The 23,364-nt window shown below is 27.6% G+C and overlaps 1 protein-coding gene, 1 long non-coding RNA gene and 2 pseudogenes across 2 annotated transcripts; 1 reads left to right on the plus strand and 3 right to left on the minus strand.

The window, feature by feature from the left end:
* Positions 1-9,983: 9,983 nt before the first annotated feature.
* On the plus strand, positions 9,984-10,518 carry LOC105254136 (probable DNA-directed RNA polymerases I and III subunit RPAC2). The gene is made up of 3 exons (XM_011262633.3): positions 9,984-10,004; positions 10,131-10,225; positions 10,311-10,518. The coding sequence occupies exons 1-3, from the start codon at positions 9,984-9,986 to the stop codon at positions 10,516-10,518; spliced, it is 324 nt and encodes a 107-aa protein (XP_011260935.2).
* A 306-nt stretch (positions 10,519-10,824) lies between these two features.
* Positions 10,825-12,550, minus strand: LOC112637291 (annotated as a pseudogene).
* Positions 12,551-14,770: 2,220 nt separating this feature from the next.
* Positions 14,771-16,725, minus strand: LOC112637292. The gene is made up of 3 exons (XR_003122494.1): positions 16,595-16,725; positions 15,213-15,341; positions 14,771-15,049 (listed from the first exon to the last, which is right to left on the minus strand). It is a non-coding gene; the product is annotated as an uncharacterized LOC112637292 (long non-coding RNA).
* A 1,457-nt stretch (positions 16,726-18,182) lies between these two features.
* Positions 18,183-20,508, minus strand: LOC109610236 (annotated as a pseudogene).
* Between the last annotated feature and the right edge of the window lie 2,856 nt (positions 20,509-23,364).

The following is a 23,364-nucleotide window of genomic DNA, read 5'->3' on the forward strand; positions in this document are numbered from 1 at the left end:
TGTATCTTTTAGCAAAAAAGCTTGTTTTTTATTGGTTGTAATTTATAGGTAGCGCCATATTGCTTTGAGAACAATTTAAACAATTAATGTTATTATTGGTCAATTACAGCTATTCTGAAGAATAGAATGGTTGTAATTGGTGAATGATGTTATTGTTTTTAGATCAAAACTTACTTCAGTCAAGAAATGTTACATGGTTAATGTACTGCACGGAGTTACAATCGTTAGTTACGGTTATAAACGTGCTTCACATACGTGCTTCACGTATATTAATTAACAACGATTCTGAGCAATAGGTAAATAGCATTATATTATGCGCTTGGCAATAAGAATGCCTTAACACACAAATTTATGCACATATCGGAGCATATGTATGTTCTATGTACATATGTGAAAAATATATAAATTCATCTATTAAGGCACTTGATGAGCATATGCACATCACAATTTTATCTTATTATAGTAGCCGTTATTATTGCAGCTATTACAAAGATAGAAACTATCACTGGCTGTCATAAAATCACTGACAGTAATAAAAAATATCCATTAAAAATGCATACATACTTTTTGCAGAAAAAATATAATTTTTACAAAAAGGTGTGATATCCCTCTAAAAAAACCTTACAAAGGTAAAAAAAGTACGCCAAGTACATAAAAAATATTCTACCATATGCAATAAATTTATATTTAATATATTTAATAAAAATATCCCTAAAAATAGTTTACAGAAATTTTCCCTAAAAAAATAGTTGTCCTAAAAGAAAAACAAAACTAAATATGAAATCAATAATTAACTAGCCAAGTACATTGAAGCAATTCATAGAGATTTGTAATTTAAAATATGAAATATAATGATATATAATGATATATAAAAATACATTATTATCCAAATTTAAATAAATATTTGTACAATATATGAAATAGCACTAATATATTGCGAATTTTATCATAAACATAAATAATAAGTCATAAAATTATTTAACCTTTACAATAACATTGATTACATTAATCGGCAATTTTGAATTTAGAAGTGTCTCGAAAAACTAATCGATTTGTTTCGAGATCATCAAGTTTTACCAAGTAAATCCGGAACTAAAGAAATTAAGAAAAGTTACATACAAAAACTTAATTCAGATAGCATTATAATATATTTATTATTAATAAATATTTAATTTTAAAATTAATTCTAAGTTTTACCAAGTAAACTTGCAATTGAAAAAGTTAAAAGCAAAATAAAAAAAACTTGGCGTGCTCTCGTCGTATCCCATAATTCACATAATTTTATTTTAGTAAATATTTAAAATTAAGATTCACAAATTATATTCCTGTTTTTGTATGTAACTTTTCTTAATTTCTTTAGTTCCGGATTTACTTGGTAAAACTTGATGATCTCGAAACAAATCGATTAGTTTTTCGAGACACTTCTAAATTCAAAATTGCCGATTAATGTAATCAATGTTATTGTAAAGGTTAAATAATTTTATGACTTATTATTTATGTTTATGATAAAATTCGCAATATATTAGTGCTATTTCATATATTGTACAAATATTTATTTAAATTTGGATAATAATGTATTTTTATATATCATTATATATCATTATATTTCATATTTTAAATTACAAATCTCTATGAATTGCTTCAATGTACTTGGCTAGTTAATTATTGATTTCATATTTAGTTTTGTTTTTCTTTTAGGACAACTATTTTTTTAGGGAAAATTTCTGTAAACTATTTTTAGGGATATTTTTATTAAATATATTAAATATAAATTTATTGCATATGGTAGAATATTTTTTATGTACTTGGCGTACTTTTTTTACCTTTGTAAGGTTTTTTTAGAGGTAAAATATATTGTATACTTTGCTATAACTGTATAGTTACAGAAAATATAATTATAATAAAATTTTCACACATTAATTATTAATTTTATGGCATTATTTTTCTAAAATATATTACATTAATATAATACTATTACATCAATTTCTCATAATCTATCATTTTTATCGTTTTTTCTTTGGGTACACAATTTGAGCATATTTGATTATAATTTTTTATTATTATCTATGGCTTTCATCACCTTAAATTTATGTGTATCTTTTGATTATTTAAGCATTTTAAGCTGTAACTATTTATTTATTTTCTTTCTTATATTGTATCAGTGAAAGGATCCACAACAAGATCGAAACATTTGATCAGGATAATTACACGTAACTCGATAATAAATACAATTTAACATTACGCACCGTTTACTGTGTTCAGTCTTAAATCCTTGTCCTTTTATATTATTAATTTTTCTATTACAAATTATTAGTTTGGAACCTCTACTTTTATATTTGAATTATTTATATTATATAAACATCAATACAAATGTTCTGATTGGATTTTATTTTTAATATTATCTTTATTCAATATGTTATAGACAGATAAATAATAATAAAGAAAATGGATTATAATTTTAGCGCGATAGAAATAGCAAAATTTTAATTGTGCGTGTGCGTATGTGCGTGCGTGCGTGCGTGCGTGCGTGCGTGCGTGCGTGCGCACGTGTGTGTGTGTGTGTGTGTGTGTGTGTTAGATGTAATTGACTGCTGATAAATAATCAGATGAAGAAAATTTTTATATGATTATGTTATATGATGATTATGTTTATATTTTCGACAGTTATTATATCTTTGTCGTAAAAGTCAGAATCCCGATTTCTTCAACGATGAATAGCTGTTGTAGCTTGTATGTACTAATGTGAATTTGTATTAATTACATCGTATCGTTTTGACAAAATTTGTCACACAGAAAAATGCTACTAGAAGTTAATTCATATCTGACAACGTCTACTAACGTAAAATGAAATCGCATCCAAAAAATTTACGTAATGTTTAATAGAAGAATTTATAATTGAAGAAAAACTATTGTATAAGAAAAAACTTAAGCAATTTTTTATAAAAAGATTTTCATTTAACAAATTGTTGTACAAAACAATTGGTTAAATTTCTTGTAAGAAAAAATTTAAATATTTATTTAAAAATATTAAAAATTAAATATTAATAAAAAATTAAAATTAAAAAGCTTTTAATTATTAAAAATCCACGTTGCCAAATTTATTTGTGTATTATTCAGCAGCGTCGACATTTTCAATGAAGAAAAATTGTCTCTAAATAACTTTAGAAATCTGTTATTAATGTTACTAGATAGTGTGGTAGTCCAAGAGACTGCATATAGGATAAGTTTTATCTCGTGTACCAATTTTTTTGTCATGCGAGAGATTACCGATTGCAATTGCAATAAATTAATCGATACATAGATGGCAATTATTTGGATGGATATTACAATCGATATGCATGGTCGATCAAAATAATTGACATATATGAGTACTTTCCGATTCACGCACGATGCGCATGAAGTGACAGAAAATGTATAATATGCGTGACATGATCTATACATTTTCTGTCACTTCATGCGCATCATGCGTGAATCAGAAAATATCCTATGTACCGATCAATTCATTCCAATTACAGTCGGTAAACTTCTTGCAAGATAGAAAAAATGATACATCTCTGATCGTCACGAGAATACAGTGCTTCGTCAAACGTGCGAACCGTACAAGAAAAATATGTAAAAATTATAGTCACGACGGGGACGTATCTTACATTAAAAAAATTTCACATTGAGAGTTTTGCATCGTTATATTTTTGCTTATAGAGCACATAGAGCAAAAATAAAGACACCTTATACAAGTCGAACTCAATCACTTGATTAAACCTAATAAGAATTTGATCGGTTCAGCGGTTATTCAGAACTGATAATATGCATTACTCGCAACTTAGCCATTCGCGTAATAAAGAAAATACACGGTGTGTCTTGCGCCTGAATGATGACTCGATTTGAAGACACTACCGTGTCGCTTGATTATGAAATTATGAAAGTCAGTAAAATTCTGTGATTGAAAGCATTGAATTGAAATAAGTATTGTTTCCGCTTAAAACGAATCTATTTCAAAATCCAGATATGATTATCAATATAAATAATAAATAAAGAAAAACATTTTACATTTCTTTATCAATTTTCATATCAAATCTTCTAACGTTTCATCAATTTGCTACATCAATAAATAGAAGAGAAATAGAGAAAGAGAGACTCGTATTAGGAGATAAATTATTTAGTAATATATCGCTTCGAATTATTTCTAATAAAATCAACGACATTAGTTGCTACAGTGTTTTTAAAGCATGTTTTATTGCTTTTTTGTCTAATAAAGAATAAGAAATAAAGCTTATTAAGTTGCTCGGATAGAGAAAGACTCAGGTTCGATTCTCATAACATATATATGTATACATCATAATGTGTGTGTGTGTGTGTGTGTGTGTGTGTGTGTGTGTGTAACAAACTTTTTTTTTTATATGACATGTTAAAGAGAGAATATACTTTTACGAAGAAAAATACTATTACTCACATTCATTAAATTCTTTAATATATATTTTCGTGCCAATATCGGTCTCATTTTGTGAATAATATTCAAAAGTCTTCTTTTTTTGCTGTGGAATCGAAAGGAAATTGTTTTCAAGAAAAAAGGAACGATTTTAATGGTCGAAAAAGTGCTTTAACTCTCATAAGAAGATGTTCCTTAGAATTTCTCGGGCCAATATCGGTCTCATTTTGTGAATAATATTCAAAAGTCTTCTTTTTTTCCAAAAGAATCGAAAGGAAATTGTTTTCAAGAAAAAAGGAACGATTTTAATGGTCGAAAAAGTTGTTTTTCTCTCATAAGAAGATGTTCCTTAGAATTTATCGGGCCAATATCGGTCTCATTTTGTGCGAGGCGTTCAAAAGTCTTCGTGTGTGGCAAGTAAAAGTGAGAGAAATTAGTTTTGAAGAAACTAGAGTCTTTTTAATGGTCGAAAAAGTGATTTTTCAATACTAAGAATATTTTTTGCAGGATACATCGAGTTAACATCGATCACATTTTGTGAATAGTATTTAAAATTCGCGGTATATGATAGTAGAGAGGAATGAAATTATTTTTGACGGAGCTAGAATTTTTTTAGTTATCTGAAGGGTAATTTTTATGCAAAAATAAGATTAATAAATAATACGTATATTAATATATATTTATTTATAATATATATATAGTGCAGAAAATAAGAAGAATAATTAAAAAATAATGTAAAAAATAATTTTTACATTGCTTTTTTAGAAAAAGTAAAATTTAAGGAATTAGAAGAAAATTATTATATAAATTTATATATGAGCAACTTTTTCTCAATTCTTCAAATTTTGCATTTTTACCAAAAAAAAAACATTGCAAAAATAAGAATTATAAATAATACGTATATTAATATATATTTATTTATATTATAATATATATACATATATATATATATATATATATATATATATATATATATAATGTAGGAAATAAGAAGAATATTTAAAAAATAATGTGAAAAATAATTTTTACATTGCCTTCTTGAAAAAGTAAAATTTAAAAAATTAGGAAAAAATTATTATATTTATTTATGTATAAGCAACTTTTTCTCAATTCTTCCAATTTTACATTTTTACAAAACAACAATGTAATAATAAAAATAATAAATAATACGTTTATTAATATATATTTATTTATAATATATATATATATATATATATATATATATATAATATATATATAATATATATATATATTGATTATATATATATATATATATATATATATATATATATATATATACAGGGTGTTCAAAAAGTCCCGGTACGGGGGAATAACTCGAAAAGTAAGGGTCGGACAAAGAAACTTTTCGGACAAAAGTTGTAGGGCTTACTCCAAGCTTTTATCTCGTGACCCTGAATTTGACCTTGGATAGTCATTTGAAGGTCACATAAAGATTACCTTCAATTTCTTAAATGGAACCCCCTATTTTTCATTGCATATTCTTGTAGCTTATCTCGAGAGCTTTCCAAAACAACTATAATTAAGTACCTTTTTATTAAGTACTTTCTGAGTTATAAGGCTTAAAATAATTTCTTAATTTTATATAAACCATAAAATATCTAGTAAACCATTCATTTTTCGATTATCTTACCTTCATACTTTTATGTACAAAATAATGAGAGGAATCAATTGGTGTAAAGAAAACACATAGTTGTTTCTAAGAAAAAATATGTAATTTGCAATTAACAATTCCATATTTTTTCTTAAAAACAACTGTATGTTTTATAACTCAAAAAGTACTTAATAAAAAGGTACTTAATTATAGTGTTTTGGAAAGCTCTCGAGATAAGCTACAAGAATATGCAATGAAAAATAGGGGGTTCCATTTAAGAAATTGAAGGTAATCTTTATGTGACCTTCAAATGACTATCCAAGGTCAAATTCAGGGTCACGAGATAAAAGCTTGGAGTAAGCCCTACAACTTTTGTCCAAAATGTTTCTTTGTCCGACCCTTACTTTTTGAGTTATTCCCCCGTACCGGGACTTTTTGAACACCCTGTATATACACTGTGGCCCATTTTAATCGACGCACCTGAATATCTCGTAAAGTTCAAAAGATACGAAAAAATGTTTCAGACAAAAGTTGTATGGTTTCAAGGGGACATAAGGTGGTGTCATTAGTTTGATCTTGAAGAGCCACCTGAAGAACACGCGAAGGTCAGCTCCAACTTTTTAAATGGGATACCCTATATACTTTTGCATATTCTTGTAGCTCATCTCAAGAGCTTTCCAAAACACTATAATTAAATTAGTTTTCATTAAGTACTTTCCAAGTTATGAGGCTTGAAATCATTTTTGAATTTTACATAAACCGTAAAATATTTTGTAAAATATTCATTTTTCGATTATTTTACCTTAATAATTTTATGTATAAAATAATGAGAAGAATCAATTGGTGTAAAGAAAACTCATAGTTGTTTCGAAAAAAAATATGTAATTTGCAATTAACAATAAGTTGAGTTACAGGGTTTATGTTAGTCTGCTATAAACATTCAAACTTAACTAAGAATTAAAACTAATTGAGAGGAGTTAAGAATTATCAATCTATTAGCTACAATTAAAGTTTTTACATTTTATTTTTCATGAATGAAAATATTATTCTACAGATTTTGTTGAATCGGTTACTTCTTCCTGACCCTCACTTTCGGCCTCTTTAGGGATCATACCCAACTTCTCCATTCTCGCCTGCTTCTTAACTTCCTTCTTCTTCTTCTCTTCCTTTTCTTTCTTCTGTAACATCTCTTTGAATCTTTCATCATGAGGTGAAATTTTGAAGCCAAAGTGTCTCCTGAGTTCCTCTACCAAACGTTGCTTGCGCTTTCTCGCAGCCTGTAGCTCATCTTCCTTCTTAGCGATTTTAGCTTTTAACTGTTTTGTCCATTCTTCCATGTTCATCATTTTTGCATGTATCTCGTCATCTCTGCAAGTTCATAGTATATAATTAAACATTATAAATTATTAGTAAAATTGCATCTATAAGTAATACAATTGATAATGTTGGGCGGTGGTTATTGCGTGCGAAATAATATAGTCACCACATGAACTATGTTAATAGAATATATATATTTGACACATGAACAATTCAATGTATAAAAGAAAAACAGTTTTGATGTCTCCTGCCTTTATAACGCGAACAGAAAAAAATTTCTCTTTTAATTTTACAAAGAACAACGTGACGAATATTACGCACATGGCAGAACGGCAGCAGACTCTATCTCTTACTTAATTAGAAGCTCAATTGTGTCATTTTATGTTATTAATGTTATTTAAGTTATTTATGTTATTAAATATAATGTTATTCATGTTATTAAATATTACAATTACACTATATCAATGTTAAAAGCTGATTTCACTTTCCTCATTCCCTACGGATTTGCATTCAAGGTATCAATCAAGGAATTTTTTCACTTTTCACGAAAAAAAATTACATGATCGATCCTTTGATTTTATTATTTTTCAATTATGTGAGGTCGGTAAAAGAAGACCGATCATCAGATAGGCAACCCGATTTAACGATTTGTATGTTGCGGAAGCACCCTGTACATAATAGTTCCATTGTTGAGTGAGAAATTATAACATTGATGTTGTGTTACTGTTATTTTGTGTTTACTGGGGAAGATTAGTAAGAAAAAAATAAACGTTTTATTGCTCATATGATTGGAGTTGCTTTCCTAAAAGTTCAATTTCAAGTTGTTCTTTTTACAATTGTGTGTTTAAAATTTTTATTTCTATTTCAGATTTTGCACGCAGATCCTTTTTCATTAGCTCGACTAATTCGGCTTTAGATTGAGCTAAATCGTAAAAACATTGATTGCGTCTTACAGCGCTTATTACAGGCAATTCTTGTCTGTTTTCCTCGTTTTACAGTTTTTTTTTACATTCAAACTTGCAGGATTTACATTTTGATTTTCCTTGGACGATGTTCCCATAATTGCCTCTACTTCACTATATGTAAGATTCGTATATCTTTCATCGACGCATGAAACCATCATTGGAACCTGTAATTCAGTACTCTTCTCCGATTGTACCTGTAATTCAGTACTCTTCTCCGATTGTAGCATTGCCGGCGTCCAATCAGTCCAATTTGTTGTTAAATCATCTGTTTCGTTGAGTGTCTATGATTAATAAACATATCATAATTAGTATTGCTATTGTAGTAATATATTTGGAACATCAAGAAAGTCATTTTGAAAATATTGACTAACAATCATCATTGATAAAGTGATACTAAAAAAAAAAAAGAAATGTATTTAATCAAAACGCATGAAATATCGATCTACTAACACCAATAAGCATTATCAATAAGCGAGTACATAAAATAATACCCCTCCCCCAAGATTAAAATACAGAAACTATTTGCAATACATACTTCAACATCCATATACACATCGTCATTGTCGTTTGTATCCTCATCCACATTGATGTCATCTCCGCCTATAAAAAAAAGTTTACGATTATTTCATATTTTTGAGATTCTGGTTCTATTTCGAAAAATAGATGCCAAGATATTTATACATTATACGATGTATATAATCTATCTATATATAATATTCTCTCAAAGTATATAAAAAATAAATATACCTGCTACACAATCGCTGTCGAATGGATTCCGTAAACCTTCGATTGATGGTTCAATAACACTTTTTACTTTTTCAGCTATCGGGTCATCAGGGATAGTCATCTTTTCACCACCTACACATTATTAATTAATAATTGTATATGTTTATAGACAATATGCTTATATACAACATATACCTGTTGCAAAAACTTGTTTACGTATTTCTGCAAAATGTTTCCGAGTCTTCTTTTTTAAATTATCCCAGCAATTTTTTAGCGACATCACATTTCGGTTTGCTTTTATGCATCTGCTATTAAATTCACGGCTTATGTCTAACCAGCATTTTTCTTTTTCTTTGATAGTTACACCATCAGTTTGCTTGTTTTCAATTATGTCTTTTTTCTTTTCGATAATTTCAATTAATGTTATTTTTTCGTCTGTCGAAAAATTTGGTAATCATTTTTTAGGATTATCCTTCACGGACAATTCTTTTTTATTCGACATTACACAATTATATTTAATCTTGCACAAAATTATATTTCTATTTATTGCACAACAATAATAGACAGCTGATCTCTTTACCGTGACATTTTTCCCTCTTCTTTACAAAATCTCAGCCAACCAATCACAGTTCATGTTTCTGAGTTTCAATGAAAAGAGTATAGGTTTATGTAACCTATGATTAAAAATGAGTTGTGGAACGGAATACAGGTTTAACGCAGTTTAACGTAAGCGTTAACTTTGACGGCCGTTTAGCTAAACTCGGATTAAACTGAAAATTGTGGAACCGGGCCTAACTGCACCATACAATTGTTTTTCTCTCTAATGCAGTCAGTTCAGTCAAAAAGAATAGATCTTGTATACCACGCAGCTCTGTACCACGTGGATTAGTACGAGAAATATTAGAAGCTAAAGGTATTTGTGTGAAGATTATATACAATGGAAAAGCGTCTTTCAAGGGTAATTGATTTCACGAATTTTCATTTTATTGTATAATATTAATTGGCAATTAAATATGTTTCGATCGATTGTAAGAATTTAAAGTTACAAAAATGGAAATTATTCGATGATTAATTGTAAATACAGATACCAGGAAATCAAGGAATCACGTACGGGACCTTCGTCTTCGTCGACGAGGGACATACTTTGGGAAATGCACTTCCTTACGTGATAAATCAATAGTACGTATTAGTTAGATTTTATGAATAAAATAACATATATTAAATTTTATTAATAATAACTTCTTTTAATCCATTTTCTTTGCAGTCCTGGCATAAAAATATGCGCTTATACTGTGCCTCATCCGGCAGAGAACAAGATACACTTCAATATTCAAACAACTGGAGAAAGTGCCATTGAAGTGTTGAAGCGAGGTCTACAAGATCTTGAAAGAATATGTGATCATACCATTGAAACATTTGACACAGCTTACAAAAATTTCAAATCAAATGACACTCCTATGGACACTACGTAACATTGTCATTCTTTTTTAGATTTATGTATCATAGATAAGTTTTCCAATTATAAATAAAAATATACTACTAAATTTCATATATTCAGATATAGCCTTGGCTCTTTTTAATAATAAATTTAATAATAGATTTTGAAATAATGGATTATATAAAATATATACAAATTTGGATATCTATTAATTAAATAAATTCTTATAAAAGATAAGTACAAACTAATTATAAGATATGCAGTACACTAAATAATAGTAAAGAAAGAAATCAAAGGATTGGAGAGGAAAATAACAAAATCCATTTTTTCAAAGACATACCATGGAGATTGGATGTTTATTTAAACAACTTCAGCAGCTCTCACACCACCTTTGTGAGTTTTTGACAGAAAATCAGCAAATTCTTGATACGGTGCTTTAGCCAAAGCTTGTTCCTTCCATAAGTCGGGCGTCAGATACGCGTAAGTTTTGGCGATCGCGACATAAGTGGCCTTGGCGAAGTTGCCAAGTGTGCAGGTGGATCCTCTGGCTGAGGTGTAGCAATCCTCGATACCCGCCATTTGAAGCAGCTTTTTGGGAACTGGAGCAGACACGATACCAGTACCTTTGGGCGCAGGTATCAGACGCACTTGCACGGAACCGCACTTGCCAGTTACTTTGCATGGTATGGTATGCGGCTTGCCAATCTTGTTGCCCCAGTAACCGCGACGAACCGGGACGACCGAGAGCTTAGCGAGAATAATAGCACCACGAATGGCAGTGGCTACTTCCTTGGAACACTTCACCATCAATCCAATCCAATGTGTCCGTTGCTGTCTCCGATGGCAACAAAAGCCTATAGAATATTGGCGTTTTTAATATTCTTAATAATATAAGCAAATAAAGGTACGAATGATAAATTAGAAAAAATTATATAGAAGGCTAAGGATCAAAGCCTGGTCCTTGGCTTTTTACGTAATTTTTTTTGATTCAATATTCTTGTCAATGTTTCTAAATTTTTATATTTTATGTTTTTATTAAATTTAATCGCTAGAGATATCTGAAAAAAGAAGACACTTTTAGTTTTACCTTAAAACGCGTGCGTTGACCGGCTCGAGTCTGCTTCTGTACAGGCATGATTTTCAGAACTTCATCCTTCAGGTCTGGACCGAGAAACTTGCCAATGATTTCGTATTCCTTGATGGGTAAGGAGAATAGATAGATGTGCTCGAGTGATTGGATTTTGCCATCTCTGACCAGACGATCTAGCTTCGTGATAGGGACCCATTCCTTGCTATCTTCTTTCCCACGTCCACGTCCACGTCCTCTGCCTCTGCCACGACCACTCTGAGGCTTCCCCGATCGCCTCCTGCTCCACGAGAGCTAAAACCTCCACGAAAACCTCCACGTGTGGCTGGAGCAGCGTCCGCCATTCTGTGATTGAGTAATATATTATTAAAAAAATGCTTTTTCAAATCATAGATAATATTTATCCTGAAACATTGGAATTCCTTGAAAGTATTATTGATAATTGTTATGCCAGATATAGCCTTATCACTATATTTTTATAAGAAATTCTGTCATGTTTCAAAAGGTCTTGTCAAATTCCACATGTTGGAGAGTCACGCTTCATGATTAAAAATCAAGAATATGTAATAATTAATTATAATCTAAATATCAATTATATTCTCAAGTATTTGATTATAACCCAATTTGTTAGGGATTATAAAATCTGATTTTATAATCGTTACTGACAATATAAACGAAACAGAAATTATATTCTAGTGAAATAGAACTTGAAACTACAATTGACATTTTTTGATAGTTACATTATTCTTTATTTTTAATGATAAAGCGTGAACACGCGATTCATCAACACGTGTTAAGGAATTTGACAAGGCATTTTGACAGAATTTCTTATGTGTAAGAATACTTATTTTCTAAACATCTCATATGGATGATTGGCATGATTGGCCGAAAAATATGCGAGTATTATTTTGTTATGATATAAAACGTGAAAGGACGAAAAATTTCTCAAACATATATACTTACGTTATTTTTTTCAACCTCTTTCTAAAGCGTCGTCTACAATAGGTGGAGTAAGCGTGGCGTAAGAAGTAAGAGTAGAAGTAAAAGAGCTATTTCCGGTTTGAGAGAGCTGGAGTAAGGGCGTAAGCAAAATGAATTATTTTTATTTCTTACGCCTACTCTTACTCTTACGCTTACACTCGACCAATCAGAACGCAGGAAGAAAACCCAAGAAGGTTAGAACATGAAAACGGAAGATCGCTCAAAAACGTTGTTAATTGCAAATGTGTTTTGCTATTGTAATTACTTTATTAATAATTGTTATTAATAATTATTTAACGTTTGACTGTCGAGATTGAGTCAGCGTAAACAGCTTACGCCGAAAACGTTACTCCTACTCTAACTTCTTACGCCAAGCTTACTCCACTTATTGTAGACGACGCTTTACACGTGAATCACGGAAGAAGATTGTAATCGATCGTCCAGATGGCGCTTTTTATGCAAATGTCATGTCCGGTATTTCAAAAAATAGCGCGTATTTTTTCTTTATTTTGTTAACAGTGAGGACATCTTTCAAAGAATATTACATAGATTTTAAAGATAAATGAACAAACTCGATCGTTAACATAATAAATAAGCATGCAATTTTAATCATAAGAGATATTTAATATATTATACTATTAATTAAGAACTATTGCGATACTTATTAATAAAATTAATATTTAAAATTAATATTAATAAAATGAATAAAATGATTAAAAGAAAAGCGAAGAATTAATGAATCATTTATTTTTAATGTTTAAAATATTATTAGAGAATATTATTTGTAAATTTGGACATTTTTATAAAAAAGGGGCATTTTATAATTCATTCAATCATTCAGCTTATTTTTATTGCGGAATGATATTTTATAATTGTAACAGTAACATATTATAAAATCAAATTTTTCTTATTTAATTTTTCTGCCTTTTATATAAACTGATACTGTATTATGAATTTTATTGCTGGAATATATAAATCTTTGGAGTTTTTTTCTCAAGTGTATATATTTTATAAATAATTTATAAATCATTTTCTCTAAACTTATCCAACAAGCTGTATTTTGTGTTCAAATTTATAATGAGAGTCTCAAAGTCTTTGCTTTGCATCAAGTTACCGACTTTGTCTTGAATCGAAAGCACTAAAACACATTCAATATACACATAATTAAATTATGGTACATATTATTACATAAAAGGACATATTTATAGACGATAATTATATTATTTCTAATATGTAATATTTGAATTTTACCTTTAGCAGGTAGCACACGTTCATTTTATATACGTTTCTTAAACGTATCTAATGTTTTTTAATCGTAAAGCATTAATTAAAAACGTTTCGAGAAAAACGTTTTTAAAATTATAATTAAGAAAACGTATTTTTCACGTTTCTATAAACAGAATAACAACTGATTTTTAATTAATATCAAATTATATATACATATAAACATACACACATACATATATATATATATATATATATATATATATATATATATAATTATTACGAAAACTATATATTAAGTCAGTTATTTTAATTTTTAGCATCAAATAAAATTTGAAATTTGCTCGAAGATGACAGATAATTTGCGAATCTACAATCGTAAAAAATTATATGATATGGAGATATTATGTACTTATATTCATCAAATTCCAACAAATTTTAATAGAAAGAGAAGAAGATTAATGGACGGAATATTGGAAAATAACTTTTCTTTATTAATTTATTATAATTAATTTATTCACACACTATAGCTTCATACATCTGCGAATAAATATGCGATTTAGTGTATCTAATAAAATATCATAGAAAATTTTAAAATTTCATAAACAAATTATTTGTCTCCCATCTTTCTTTCTTTCTTTTTTTTTTTAATTTGATATCATCCAATTATGAAATCATTACATCAAAAACATACAATAAAATTTGCAATTTTTGAGATAAAATAAAAAAAAATGAAATAAAAAAAGATTATAGGAAAACTCAAAAAATCTAGGAAGAAAATTCTCTAAACACTTTTGTAAAAAAAAAAAAATGGAATTATTTCAAGTGAAAGGTTTATATGTAGAATGATCATATAATCTACAGAATTACAACACATTATTTTCCTTTATTGACAATCAGTTTTATTTAACTGATCAAAAAAATTTATATGACACGCTGTTTAACATTTATTTACTGAAGTTCACTTATTTTATTATATTTAACATATTTATAGATAAAATCTTTTGATGAACTTTTCCACATAAAATTGGTTAGGCGTGACAGTGAAGTGAAGCGCAGCTCTTAAACTTTTTATAATATATGCTAAGATCGAACTTTTGTTTGAACTATCGATTGACCGTCATTTCCTCCTGATTTGTTTGAACTATCGATTACCGCCATTTCCTCCTGATTTGTCTCCTTCTGATATGTTTCCTCCTGATGAATCAGAGTCGGACTGATTTGATATCATTGCGATAACCATCATTATCATGAAAGCAAATGCAAGTTTCATCTGCGAATGTTATAACATGCTGTTTAACATTTATTAATATTTATTATAAATTTTCATCAGGATAAATATATTTATGCAAAATCTTTGATGGAAAAATCTTTCCCAGGATTACTGGATCCCCAGGGATAAAGCCTTTCCCAAACATCCATTTAAAATTGCATACTATAATATCAAGAAAATTCTTATTTGTTTTTGTTTTGTTTCCTCCTGATGAACCAGAGTCGGATTGACTTGATACAGTCGATATCATTGCAATAGCCATCATAATCATGAAAGCAAATGCAAGTTTCATCTACAAATTTTATAAATCAAAAAATAATAATAACGAAAACATACAAGATAATAATGCAAAAACTAAAAAAAAATATATAATTATATTATTAAATCTATAATATTAAATTTAAGTATTATTAAATTCATGTTTATTCCTGAACATATTTATGATAATAGAGTACTCTTAGGAGGTGACTTGATAATGAAGAAGACTCAAATTTATAGAATATAAGACAGATAACATATTGTTCGTATATTTAATGTTGCTTAAATCGATTAATTTACGATATTTTTTTTACTATAATTTCTTTTGAATGTAGCATAAAATAATAATTTGAATAGATATAATATTAAAATTTAATAAAATAATAAAGATGAAAAAAAAAGAAGTATACTGTCTTCTTATATACTTTTATTAAAGCTAAGTCTATTAAATATTTTTAATCTTAAGTAATTAAAGATATAAAATAAAGTCCATTAAAAAGTTTTAAATACTTTGTCTACTGTCCTAAAAATAAGAGCTATTGAATAATTTTCATAGATATAAATGACATAGATTCAAAAATTTTTACTTTCTAGATCTATTTCATTTATTTTTAAACACATAATTTCAAAATAGCTTATTATTTTCTTTTTAATATAAAAATAAAAATAATAGTAACAAAATATTAATGAACGTGTTTTGATTTGAAATATCTTGAGCATAAGAATTTGAGAAATATTCAATTAATTTACATTAATAAGATGTAAATAAAGTTGCAAATATTTTGAGTATGTTTGCAAATTTTAAAATTTCAATAGCACATATAATAATAAATAATAATTCGTGTTTTTTAAATTTAGATATATTATTTAAATATTTAAGAAAATAATAGTTTATAATCTTATTAAAAATTTTAATTTTTTCCTTTTCTCTTTCTTTCTTGTTATTCTTTCTTAAAAAATATTTTAAATATAATTCTAAAAATTTGATCTGTTTTTTCGTGATTAATTTACCTATTTATTATTAGTCCAATTGTGCACTGAAATACATTCCCGTGTTTTTATTTCACTAATATCAATAAAAATATATATTAAAGTATACATATACATATAAGGAATAAGATATTTTAATAGATAGTTTATGGATTAGATAGGATATTGTGATAGAGATAGTTCATGATTCGGAGTATTTTTGTTCTTATTTTTCATTTTTATTTTTAAAGAGCGTTATTTATATTAGAATTATTTATAATACTCAACGCACATATAATTGATCTATTTGCTACTCACTTTTAATCTTCTTCGAGAAATTGATAACGCAAATTTCAAGTTAAATTGCAATGAAAAGTTGCACGTTAAATTTTGCTATACAATGACGTACCAATATTCAGTTCTGTATTTATAAAACAGTCAAGTAATAATATAAAATTGCATATGTTATTAAATTCTTTCGCAACAAACTAATTTTCAAATAATTGCAACTTTTACAATAGACTATCTGCAAATAATGCATTTTTTATCTCGGTGCAATTAAATTTTAAAATATCATTTACATAATACTATATTGCAAGTTTAAAAAATAATTTTAAGCTTATAAAGAATATATAGAGAAAATATTTTTTATTAGTAATTGTTTAATTCAAAATAATATAAAAAGCATATAAGAATTGACCAATATAATTATTTCATATTTCATTAATATATAAAATGAAAAAAAATTATGATATATATATATATATATATATATATATATGTAAAAATACATGTAGGCAACCGAGAATGTCGCAAAAGAGGCTGTCGTCAAAATGTTGTGCAATCTATATATATATATATATACAGGGTCTACCAAAAGTGTGGAAACCCCTAAATATCTCGGAAAATATACGTTTTACAGAAAAGTGTTTCCAACAAAAGTTGTAGGGTTTAAGAAGATCTATATACTGATTCTATCAGTTTGACCTTGGATGGCGTCGTCAAGGTCAGGTCAAGGTCACATTGACTTTTTTAAATGACACCCCCTACATTTGATTGCATATTCTTATAGCTTAATTCAAGAGCTTTCCAAAACACTATAATAATGTTCATTTTTATTAAGTACTTTGCGAGTTATGAGGGTTGAAATAATTTCTTAATTTTACATAAACCATAAAATATCTAGTAAACCATTCATTTTTCGATTATCTTACCTTCATACTTTTATGTACAAATTAATGAGAGGAATCAATTGGTGTAAAGAAAACACATAGTTGTTTCTAAGAAAAAATATGTAATTTGCAATTAACAATTCCATATTTTTTCTTAAAAACAACTGTATGTTTTCTTTACACCAATTGATTCCTTTCATTATTTTGTACATAAAAGTATGAAGGTAAGATAATCGAAAAATGAATGGTTTACTAGATATTTTATGGTTTATGTAAAATTAAGAAATTATTTCAACCCTCATAACTCGCAAAGTACTTAATAAAAATGAACATTATTATAGTGTTTTGGAAAGCTCTTGAATTAAGCTATAAGAATATGCAATCAAATGTAGGGGGTGTCATTTAAAAAAGTCAATGTGACCTTGACCTGACCTTGACGACGCCATCCAAGGTCAAACTGATAGAATCAGTATATAGATCTTCTTAAACCCTACAACTTTTGTTGGAAACACTTTTCTGTAAAACGTATATTTTCCGAGATATTTAGGGGTTTCCACACTTTTGGTAGACCCTGTATATATATATATATATATTATATATATATATATGCAAGATTATCGTCTATGCCTGCCCCCTGATTATTATTACATCGTATATACTTGATAAGGACCACAACCATATGGTCGAAGCGTCGTATTAATAAACAAAATTTCTGGCTAGTTTGGTCGATTACACTTTTTTTCAATGATCTTTCTTTCACCTATTTAATAGATTGACAAAATAAAGTTAAGTCTTACCTTGTTGATAAGAAGACCAGCGGATTCAAAAATAGCTGTACATGTGGTTTCTCCGAATGCTCTTTTTATTCCTTTTGTCTGGTTTTTAATTTCAGCAATGTGACTCTACAGAATATGAAAAACATGTTAAATTGATATCAATATATAATAAATATTACGCGAGTGTAATATACCTGTATATGTAAATCTTTTTCTTTAGCAATCTTTGCTAGAGCTTGCAATAATTCCATGCTGCAGCTCAATGCATGTCTTGGCGTGATAATTGGTCTCACAAGGGGATTCTACAAGAAATTTTGAGTAATATGACGTATTTTTTGTTTACGTGAGATTATGTAAAATTTTCTATCTACATATATATATAAATCAAATTAGAAAATTATAATATATTATCTTGTCACAATGTGCAGGAAATAAGATATAATAAATTTGCATTTACTCCTATTTCTTTGACAGTTTTTATAAAGGCCTTAGTAATCTCGATTGATTTTTCCATGCTTTCGTAATATCCATTATCCCGTGGATTGTAGATACCTCAGTATACAAAGATGAAAAATAACATGCTGTTGTTGTACCAGTTTGTATAGTTCGTTTCTGTGTAATAACAATTAAAATAATAATCAAAAAATAAGAATATTTTAGGTCAGATACAATTATTATTTTATAATAATGTACTATATATATTATTTATAGTATTATTTTATAGTATTATTTTACATATTATAGTATTATTTTGTATTATTTACATAGCATTATTTTATATTGCTATATAAATATTGTTCTTTGATAATATATTATGTTTTAAGATTTTCTTTTACATACCACAACCACCTCAAATACTTGTTTTACCAATTTTTCATCAGTAAACTGCCTCTCCAATGGATAAGTATAGATCTCCAGCCAGTCTAAGAGAGTTTTTTCGTAACCCAATCCAAGATTCGGAAACTGCACTGCATGAATATGGCAATCGATAAATCCAGATATTATAAATTGTGATAAATTATTAACTTGGTCTGCATGAAAATCATCTATCTTTTGTCGATCTGTTGTTGGATTTTCCATAACATCAATAATCTGTATATCGTATGATACAGATGTTAATAAAGATATTGTTATTGTTTTATATATTTTATATATATTAGATGAATTATTAATAAAAGAAAAAGTAGTAAAGGTAATATATGGAATAAATACTTTTACGTATAATAAATACGTTAAATACGTTAAATACCTTGCCATCTTCGACAAGAATTGCAACCCACTTCTTAAAAATCACTTTTCCATTTTCATCTGCATGAATCATAGGACCAGAAAAAACTTGCCGAACCACTGTGCAGTATTTTTTTAATTATTTCTATTAATTATATAAAATCACCACTGAAACAATGTAATAAACGTGTACATTGTCATTTGCTAAAGCTCTCTTTAAAATATTTTTAAAATATTTTTATTTATCTTTATATTTATAAATATATCTTTCTAGTATATGACTATCATAAAAATATTTTTTCAACAGGAAAACTATAAATAACACATTATTTTCTTCTATTTTTTCTTCTATCTTCTATTTTCTTATATTATATTTTCTTATATTATTATCATGTTCTCATAATTATGTACTCAACCATAATAATAAAAAAATATATAATTGTGTAAATAACTTTACTTCTATATAAACGTAAGTAAATAAAAATTTTCATTACTTTCAAATATAACATCAAATACAATATTACTCAATTTTTCATAAACTACTCGGTTATAAAGTGTTTCAGTCTTTTTTAATATCAAAATTATTTAATAAGATATGATGTGTATTATTACAGCATGTGATTATTATAGCAGAGATTATTGGCGATATAAAAAAACAATAACGTTATAAAACAGCTGATTTGATCTAAAAAAAAAACATTGCATTTAATTATGTTTAATATCAGATTATCTTCTTCAATTATACGGAGGCCACATGACATATGTATCTTTGATGCGATCCGCGATCTCTATTCGGAAGATAATCGTAATAATTTCAAGATTATTGGGCATCAGATATGGAGAACTGTACCACACAAAAATTCGCAAATAATGTATATATTAATATATTATAATGTATATATTAATATATATATATATATATTAATATATATATATATATATATATATATATATATATATTAATATACTATAATGTAAAAAATATTTTTAAAATATGGATTAAATTTTATTAATTTAAATACTTACTTATACGTGAGAAATCATTACCATGCATCATCGTAAGATTGCAATAACATCGCAATAATATTTTTCTGCAAGATTGCATCATTGCAGAAATGTTTGTGAAATGTTGCTACAATATTGCTGCAGTATTGCAGCAACAGTAAAATGTCGGCTTACGGAAATATTACAATGTAACATTGCAGCAATATAGTATATATGTGATAATACTTTGTGTATATTCATATGAGCATAATATCTTTACATAAAAAAAAATAATAAGAAATTAGACATATTATTGTAAAAAACACGATATAATTACGATATAATTAATTATAATTAATTTGTGTAGATTTTTTATATAATTATAATAACGAAATTACAAAATGTAATCCAGTAAATCATGTTGAAAAGATAACAACTTCTTAATCAAAAAGATAGATTAGTTGATACAAACAAAATTTTGATTAGAGGTTTTCATGTTCTTTAAATTAGATCTCTATGAAATATTTATTTAAAGATTTATTAACAGTTTATGTTTATAAAACCTTTGTTTTTTTATTAAATATAAATATGTGACTATCTTACATACACTTGAATAGAAAAAATAAAAATAAGTAAATAAATAATTTTATATTAAATTTTCTTTATTTTTTGATTATCATCGTACATCTTTATTACTGTAACCTATTATTAATTACCTTACTCTATGATACTCTATAAATTAAGATTTTCGTTCACGTTTTATTCTAAGAAACAAAACTTTTAAATTTTAGACATAAGCAACAAAATATTACGAGAGTAATCTCAAACTATTGTGCATGAATCGATCGGATCGCACGTCTCTAAAAAGGAATTACACACATCTACCGAGGACGTGCATAATCGGCTCATTCTTGAATAATACTTAATGAAATTGAACACCTTATAGCAAGCGATATCTTCCACAATAATCGATTCATTGTATGCTGTTTTGGTAGAGGTTCATAAGAAACGTTCGCATATAATTCATAGATTAATCGCAAAATGGATAGATGAATAATTTCAAAGTACAACGTCTTCTGGTTCTAAGATTGCACTAATGATAAGTTGTTTTCTTATAACTAATGCGATTATTTATTTTAAAAATTTTTCCATAAAATTTACTCGGACACTCGTTTAGACAAAAATAAAATAAGATTGAGAGTAATGTTTTTGTGGTAAAACTTTAGAAAAAGACACCGGGGAATTAAATTGTCTTGATCTTGATATATGTTGTCAAAGTCACTGTCCTGAGTAACATTCAAAAGATTTTAGTCGCTCGTTGTTTATTAAAAAATTATTAATAAAAGAATTTTCGAATTATATGCAACATGCGGTAATTATTTACTTATACGGACCACCTCCCGATTTCAATAATTCTCACATGTCATCAAGATCATCACTCTGAGTAATGTTGTGAGGTTTTAGTCGGCGGTCATTGTTTATTAAAAAGACATAAACAAAAGAAGTTTCATAAGTTCACTAATACATTTATCGCAAAAAAAGTCAATTATTGCATAATTCCATATAGATATAAAACTTTCTATGCAAAGTGAAGTGTATCAATGTCAGCATTCGTTATTCCGTAAAACATTTCTTGTAACTCAAACTTTGGTTCTTTTAGTTTTTAAGAGCAATATTCTAGCTTTAATTTGAGCTTTGTTTCATCTCAAGGTGATTATTTACTGATTTCATTATTAAAAGATGTTAAAATTTAGTGGCCCGTTTTTTCGCGTGTGAGTTATTCCACCAAGTAGCTACCAAAGATATCCACTGCATAGCCACGAGCTTTGCGCCTAGAAGTATCCATAAGGCCGTGCACGGTCTAGGATTCGCGAATCAGATTCATCGATCAAAGATTGTGTTAGCTCGAAGGCTATTATTGCATCGCCGCGTCTCTTCCTGCGGATGTATTCGCTACCCGTTGTATTCCTTTAGCGGGAAATATTTCGACGATGCAGGATCGTCTTCGAACGCGTCATTAAGACGTTATTAAACAATGACGTTGATAAACAATAAGGATCAGCTGGGAGTCTAGCGTCAACTGTCAAGCTATGCAGATGCGCGTCTATGCGTGGCTTATTTGGCGAATAATCTATGTTCTTGTTTATATCGTTATGATTCATTAAATTTTCTTTGTTCCTTTAAAATCTCGTTGTTATATACGAGTGCGCGAGTTCGCTATATATCGTTCCGCAGACACTATCCATATTGCACAGACTATTCTTGTTATATTGTTGTTATATATTTCTGCAATATTGCTGCAATGTAACAACAATGCTCTGTGCTGTATGGGTATTAGTCGTATCTTTTCTATCTTTTGCGATGAGCTCCAGAGCTCCAAAAATTAATCGCAGACCGTTGCAAATTCTGTTATTTATATAAGTATCATAAAACATTGAATAAATGTGCAGCAAAAATCTAATAAATATCAATATAATAGATGTATCTATACAAATATCTACTGATTGTTGTACAGATACTCACTGACTATTGGTTTACATATCCTGTAGGTATTTATGAAATTTCGAATTGCGAACATTTGGATATCTATAGCATCTCTAATAGCTGTTTCTTACATATTCGTGGATATTCTTAATGTCCATAAAAATACCTAATATCTAATATCAATTCTTTTCTTTATGGATATATACTTATATTCATTAAATTTTGAGAGAATTTTAAAAGAATTTTAAGAGAATTATCAATAAAATTTTAAGAGAATTTTCAATAAAAAGAAAAGAAGATTAATGAACGTGATATTGAGAAATAATTTCTCTTTATAACAATTAAGAAATTGATTTATTCGCACGCTACATACTGATACATCAGCGAATAAATATTCGATTTAGTATCTCATGAGATATCATAGAAAATTTTAAAATTTCTAAAA

This window comes from Camponotus floridanus, unplaced genomic scaffold, assembly GCF_003227725.1.
Source record: "Camponotus floridanus strain SB8 unplaced genomic scaffold, Cflo_v7.5 scaffold151, whole genome shotgun sequence".
NCBI classification, from domain to species: domain Eukaryota; kingdom Metazoa; phylum Arthropoda; class Insecta; order Hymenoptera; family Formicidae; genus Camponotus; species Camponotus floridanus.